The sequence below is a fragment of the Montipora foliosa genome, chromosome 14 (assembly GCF_036669935.1).
Source record: "Montipora foliosa isolate CH-2021 chromosome 14, ASM3666993v2, whole genome shotgun sequence".
In the NCBI taxonomy this organism is placed as follows: Eukaryota; Metazoa; Cnidaria; class Anthozoa; order Scleractinia; family Acroporidae; genus Montipora; species Montipora foliosa.
This window is the reverse complement of record NC_090882.1, coordinates 13675348-13682847: the sequence shown is the minus strand read 5'-3', so window position 1 is coordinate 13682847 and position 7500 is coordinate 13675348. Positions and strand designations below refer to the sequence as shown.

The window sequence follows — 7500 nt, the reverse complement described above, 5'->3', positions numbered from 1 at the left end:
CCGGTTTGGTTCCTTAAGCTCCTCATTGTTTCTTTAAACCACCTGCAGGCCACTGTAGGGTGATAGAAGGGACAACTGTCTCCCTTCTTGCATTCTGGCCAGAACTTGCACTTCTCTGGCACTGCTTGCTTGTTCTTCAATGGAGACATATCTTCATTTTCATCTAAACAAGAAATGAAAATGTAATGAACTAGTTTCTTGTGAGTTTGGGTCGTTTTTTGGTGAGCTACGGTAGTTGTTTCTTTTGAGCTTGGGTTGGGTTTTTCAGTATAACCATTTGACTATACACTAGATATAAAATTAATATTACTGTATATTGCATGCAAGTCCTGTAGAAGACCCAAATTAACCCATTGATTCCTAGGAGTGAGACTTAGTAGATTTTATTCTCAGACTGTCTAATGATAGTAGTATGATTTATGCTCAGATTGAAAACAATGTTGATATTTAAAATTACAATAAAATAAGAGAAAATGATTAACACATTAAATGAAAGGTATTACAATTGAACCCACTGGGAACTCGGAAAAATCCAAGCCCCAGATGGGATTCGATCCCACGCCTCCCCCAGGGTTTAGTACGGATACTCTAACCACTGAGCTACTGGAGACTCTATGGTGAGCAAGGGTGAAATGTGGGTCTTTGACTTGAGCTGCATCATGCAGCCACAGAGTCAAAATAGCGACTGACAGCATAGCTGATAACTGCATCTCGCAGTCACATTGAGAGCATCATTGAAATCCAGTTGCCCGTATTTCTGTGAACGATGCGGCCAACCAACCACTAAAGTAAGCGAATGTGAGAGAATAATTAACACATATTAAATGAATTAAATGAAAGGTATTACAATTAAACACACTGGGAATTCGGAAAATCCGAGTCCCAGATGGCATTCGAACCCCTGAGCTACTGGAGACTCCATGACATCATGTTTGTAGACAAAATAGGCCTTTTGCAACTAACGATCACATGGTACAAAATACGCCATGCTGGAGGGGAAGCTCATTATTATTTTCCTACTGAGGCATTAAAACAAAGAGATCTGAACCAGTCAACCTTGACTTGTCTTTGTTTTAATGTATATCTGTGCACACTGAGGCGACATGTAGGTAAAGGTAAAGTCTCTGCTTAAAAGCCAGAAGGCTCATCAGGCCGGCGCTTAACTCCGGTTTCAGTAGCATGAAGCGACTAGGAGTATTTATACTCCCCCCTGGATGGGATGCTAGTCCATCGCAGGGTTACCCCCAGCATTACGCCAGTACCCATTTTATACACCTGGGTGGAGAGAGGCACCGTGAGAGTAAAGCGTCTTGCCCAAGAACACAACACAATGTCCCCGGCCAGGCTCCGAACCCGGACCACTCGATCCGGAGTCGAGCGCACTAACCATGAGGCCACCGCGCCTCCCAAGGCGACATGTAGCAGGGACAAAATCACAACATGTGCACACACATGAAAATGTTGCGTGTACATGTTTTAGGGATATGTTGCAGCGACATACCCCCTCGTGTAAACAGATACCTTTATAATTGTGCAACACCAATTTGGGGATTATTTTGTCCCCGCGACATGTCCCATGAAGTTTAACAAGTTAACCTTTATGGGACACGTCGCTGGGACATGTCGCTGCAACATACATGTATCCCTGAAACATGTACCCGCAACATTTTCATGTGTGTGCAAATTTTGTGATTTTGTCCCTGCTACATGTCCACGCTACCCTGACTCTAATGCACGTCGCCTCAGTGTGTACTACAGACCTATTTGTTTGCTGCAAATTGGTCCCCCCGTGTCTGTCTACCTTAATGCCGGTTGAAAAAGTTGCCGATGGTCCACCAAACCAGCCGAAAACGGTTTTTTCTCAATTGAAAACGAAGAAACCCAACCAACCTAAAACGGTTTTTCCCAACAGAACACGACCTTAGGCTTTATAACCAGAGCCCGAGACCTTTTCCTACGACTAAGGTAAAACTAGAAACCATCTACATGCGATCGTGTATATAACCAAGATTATAAGAAACTACCACTATTTAACAAATCGAATGTGGTTTCAGTGTTGTTTGTATTCTTATTGACAACCACATTCGTCATCACGTAGTCAAAATGGCACAGCACAATATCCAACGTCAGAGAAAATGTTTATTTCAGGGCATGACCAAGATCGTGACAGAAAGAAAGAGCAAGCGTTGTCTTTAACTTCCTCGCAATCTGATTGGTTTAGTTCCTGAAATGAGCGTTTCTGATTGGCTAATACAATTGCATTACGAGTTGACGCGAGCCGCGTTGTCCAGACTCTTATCGACAATGTCAAATCCAATCAGATTGCGAAATTACAAATACTTGTGGTAAAAGAAGTTTTCAGCAATGTCTGTTGCGTAAGCCATTCTTTGCTGATCAGTTTCCAAAGCTGGATCGAATATCCTCGAGGCTTTTCAGAAGAGTAGTAAATCTGCATGTTCACTTACACTTGTCTTTCAAAGCGAGTTTAATGAATTGCCCGTTCACTTTTGTGGAGTACACACTTTGTGTATGCTTTGCAATTGATACTGAAAAGCCTTATGACATGTTTTTGTTTTCAGTCAAATATGAAACAACTTACTTTTCATCTCAATAGAAAAGAAAAAAAATGGTGAAATGTTCCCTTTAAGAGAATACAAGATTGGCGGGAAAATGATCTACAGTATTGCACAGACTGCAGGTGAAATGCTCCGTAATCAGAAAAGCTTCATTCTCTTGAGTGACTGAGTATATTTAAAAACTATTGACCCAAGTGGAGGTGGCTAGTGGCGGATATCAACCCCTAAAAACCAACACTGAGGTGAATAGTCGTTTTAGTAAATACCAAAACAGGGTGATAATATAGCACATAAAGATGACTTTAAGCAAGAAAATTAACGATAGTAAAATAACATGACGTTTCGACGACTTCATGTCATCATTGTCGAATGAATAAATTAGAAATAACAGAAAGGCATATTTATAGATTTAGAAAGTGAGAAAATAAATTGGCATGAAAGCATTCAGGTAAAAAGTTTTGCGCAAATGGAATCCGTTTGCGTGTTCAGTTTCGGTCCTTTGTTCTTAATCCACAGCATTTCATAGATCAAACAATCGAGTTTGCTACGGCATTTCTTTAGGACTTTAAAGTTCTTAATTAAGTTGGTAGGTGTTAAACCGTGCGCGTCCCTGCCATCTCCATCAACGCGTAGAGGAGCATAAACATTCCGTGATCGGAAAACATTTCAGGGACGCGCACGGTTTAACACCTACCAACTTAATTAAGAACTTTTTAAAAGTCCTAAAGAAATGCCGTAGCAAACTCGATTGTTTGATCTATGAAATGCTGTGGATTAAGAACAAAGGACCGAAACTGAACACGCAAACGGATTCCATTCGCGCAAAACTTTTTACCTGAATGCTTTCATGCCAATTTATTTTCTCACTTTCTAAATCTATAAATATGCCTTTCTGTTATTTCTAATTTATTCATTCGACAATGATGACATGAAGTCGTCGAAACGTCATGTTATTTTACTATCGTTAATTTTCTTGCTTAAATGTTTATCTAAATCGTTTTTTATTAAAGATGACTTTAACTCATTTATTCCTGCAAAGATTACAACATTTTCGATTGCAAATCACGCGAGAAGTGCTCAAAGGTGATAGCTAACACCGAAGTGGAGGTGGCTAGTGGTGGACATTAGGCTGAATTAGCATCACAACGGGAACGTCAGTGGCGACGGCGTGCGCAGAAAAAACACCAATGAGAATTCAGAATAGAGTAGACTCCACTCTTTTCTTCTCTATTCTAAATTCTCATTGGTAGTTTTCCTGTGCGCGACGTCGCCACTCACGTTCCCGTTCTGTTGCTAAATCAGCCTATTAACCTCAACACGAAGCGGCGATCAAGTTAAATATCCACCACAAGCCACCGACACTAAGGTGAATAGTTGTTTTAGTATATACTAAAACAGTGAGAAAATATAGCACAGAAAATGGATTTTAACTCATTTATCCCAGCAATGATTAAGATATTTTCGGGCGCAAATCACGCGCGAGTTCCTCGGAGGTGAATAACGAAGGATATTCAGAGTTTGAGTACCGTTTTAGTATGTACTACAATAATAAACAATTATTGGATGAGGTTGAGCATGATATCATGAATTATCAAAACCGAGGTCTGTGTTATCTGTAATTGTTCAAGGTGTCTTCCAAGGATCAGTACTCAGACCCTTATTTTTTAGCAAATTCATGAATGATATTTTGCATATTTCCTTTGTTACGAGGATCAGAGTTATTTTTAGTTTATCTGTTATGCAATTCCAGACTTTTCTCGAATTATCTAAGAATCTGTAATATTCCAGAAATTTCTTTTATGTGACTCAGCAGTTTCCACAAATAGTACTAGGGGTGTAACGATTAATCGAATTCTCGATTAATCGCGATTATGACCGTTCGGTTCGATTCACGATTATTTGATTCGACGATTCGATTTTGGTTCGATTTTTTGCATACCTTTCCAAAAGTGCCCTCAGTGAGTCATTATATTGTAAACTTAGAATCCAGATCTCAATAAGATGTGCGTTTTTCATTGACAATCGATCAAAGACGCTAACTTGCAGTTCTTGCGCCATGTTGCTTGGTAAAAATGTTGCCCCTCTACCACCCCTTGAGAATTTCCAATAAGGCAAACCATGTGCCTGTTCATTGTCACGTTCTCAAACATGGCGACGAATGACCAAGCGATTGTGAATCCGCCTGCTTCTTTTCGATCCGCAGTGTAGAAATATTATGGTTTTCCGACTGAAGACGGAACAACAGACAAGTCTAAAACTATCTGCAAAATTTGCTTCGCAACTATCAAGTATTGTGCCGGTTCGACCTCAAGCATGAGCGCACACTTAAAAAGTCAACACAGCATTGATGAAAAGTCAGAAGTGTTGCAGTCAAAGACGGCAAAAACTTCGCCGGGTACCAAAAACAGTACTGAAACTGGACTGTCAAAAATTCAGGATGTTCTGGAGAATAAGTTGCCGCGGTCGGGCAACAGAGCAACGGCAATAACGAAGTCTATTGGAGTTTTCATTGCAAAGGACATTGCGAGTTTAGGGTTGTATGTTGTTTACATTGTGTATCATCTTGCAAGAATTAAAAATCATTAATATTTTGCATAATCGAATCGAAATAATCGAAACCGAAAGACAATAATCGAAATCGAATCGAATCGAAAGGAACATGAATCGTTACACCCCTAAATAGTACACCTTGTAATAGGCTATAAATAGCAACAGAACATTCTAGATGCCTACAGTAAAAGTATAAAAGCAGGCTTGTAAATAATAGAAAAAGCTCTTTCACCCTCGTGGCCAGCTGTGCTTGATGGATGCGATAACTGTGACGAAGCGAAAATCAACTGCGATGACTATGGTGAAGCGATAACCTTTGACCTTGCTATATCCGGAGAGAAGAAAGAGAAGAAAGAGAAGATAGCTGAAAAGGGAAGAAGATAAAGAGTTCAGAGTTTATTATGAAGTCCTTCCTGGGAGTTTTTTTTTTTTTTTTTTAAATTAATAATTTTTTTTTTAAATATGCACACTTACACCATAAAACATTGCAAACTACAGTAAACGATACAATGAGTATTGCAATACGAATGTGACATGAATTACAGAACTACTAAGCACTAATTGCATTAAAATTAATTACGTTTTCTAACATGAAAAAAAAAAAGATAAATAACAATAATAGATAAAATAAATAAATGAAATAAGACTTCGAGCACTTCTAAAAACCATCTCTTTCCTTTAGGGTTACATTTATAATGATCAGTTTTAAAATAGAGGAATCAATATTTAAAAATTCAAGGTTAAGGTTAAGAGTTTAGGAGACTCGTTGCAGTGGGGACAGAAGTGGCTTCCATTTCTTTGAATTTCTTATTGTGTTGTTTTCCAATTGGTGCGTCTGTTTCAGAGAAAGCAAGAAGTTGTTTTTAGTTGGGGATCGTTCTTTCGAACGGCAAATCCTAATGTAGTGCTTAGCCATTAGGCAAAAAAAATTAATTTGGAGTTTAAAACCTTCGAGAATAGTTTACAAGAAATTAATTTCTGCATTTACAAAATATCGTGGACATTTGGTCGTCCATCATTTCAGTATTTCTTACCGCTCTCGCAGCAGATCGAAGCTCTTTTAAGTCCACAATGCTAGGTAGAGTTCCGCATAGCTTTGAAATTAGTCCTCTGTTCGTATGAAGTGATAAAACTGTCAAAATGAGGAGTGAAGCACACAGATGATCAACAAGCCGGAAGCACTTCCTCGTATGTCGACTGTAGTGAGTTATGGGTAATATATAGACCGAGCTACCTGGGGACAAGCCTAAATTCCTGTTTCTTCCTTCCGTTCACTTTCTTTTTTTCCCAGTCTTATGTCGCTTGTTTTACAAATTATCATTATTTTAAGTTTCACCTAAAATATATAGTATTTCGCAAAGCCTGTAACCTCAAGCGACATACAGAATGAAGCACTTTGCTAGATTGAGCTTTTCCACCGAGCAAAAAGGTAATTCCAACCGGTTTATTTTATAATCAAAACGAAGATTAGCAAATGGCATTCTGAGAAAAAAAAAACCATCAACAACTTAGTTTCTGTCATAAGAGTACAGTTGCAGCTTTTAAGACCAGCGGTCATGAAAATCCGCGCAAAATCTGAATTTCGTGGCAGGAGTAGAAAGATGGATTTCCTTCATCTTTGGTCTATGACTAACCTTTAGGTAGGTAAACAATGTGGTTCTGTTAATCCTTGCCTAAAACGCGCTTATTCGGGGAGAATTAAGAAAAGCGAATAAGAGGTCCGCATGTCGCGAATTTCGCCAAATAGAAGACCGAAAACCCACTACTTTTAATTAAGAAGGCTCCCCAGAGTTTTATGGGCAGGCGCAAGCTGGGCAGTAGTATGGCCCATAAAGTCTGAATCGCGCGTGTTTTTCTGATTTTTGTGACGTCAACGTGTGCAAATCTGTAAAATTAACTGCTAATTTTCTCGCGTTCCCTAAAGTATTTTTTTTAATTGGCTCAGTTCTAACCACATACAGTTCCTATCAAATACCTAAAGTTCCTATAACATTTGTTAAAATCTGTCAGCGCTAGCCGAATGTATTTAGAAAAATGACAAATTACAGAATATTGGCGAGACCGTCTGAACGACCTTGACTTAATTTTACCACTTCAAAATGTCAGGCAATATCATTGCCATAATGTGACAAAGAATAAAAAACGTTCACCGAAGAAAATAATAAATATTAAGGATTTTTGTCAAAAATAATAATTTATCTGCCTGTCATTAGATGTGTTGTTGCCATGGTAACGGCCATAATCCAAAAATTGACACCCAAAAAATAAGCCTTACTTTATCGGTACCCATTCTGGTAAGTCTCTACAGGGAAAACTGTAAGAGAAATCGACTAGGTTTTCTTTTGTAACTCGTGCCCTGTAGCTATATTGAGGG

At 38.8% G+C, this 7500-nt stretch overlaps 1 protein-coding gene across 4 annotated transcripts in view; it reads right to left on the bottom strand.

The window, feature by feature from the left end:
* Positions 1-6318, bottom strand: part of LOC137984253 (uncharacterized) — a 25508-nt gene extending 19190 nt beyond the window's left edge. The window contains exons 1-3 of one of the 4 annotated variants that reach the window (XM_068831367.1): positions 6161-6318; positions 5359-5490; positions 43-163 (exon numbers count right to left, since the gene is read on the bottom strand). In XM_068831367.1, the coding sequence (XP_068687468.1) occupies positions 43-149 (107 nt within the window). In that variant the 5' untranslated portion in view covers positions 150-163; positions 5359-5490; positions 6161-6318. Of the gene's footprint in view, positions 1-42; positions 164-5358; positions 5717-6160 lie in introns of those variants that run through there. The other 3 variants (XM_068831369.1, XM_068831370.1, XM_068831368.1) reach the window with 3 other exon arrangements.
* Positions 6319-7500: the final 1182 nt, after the last annotated feature.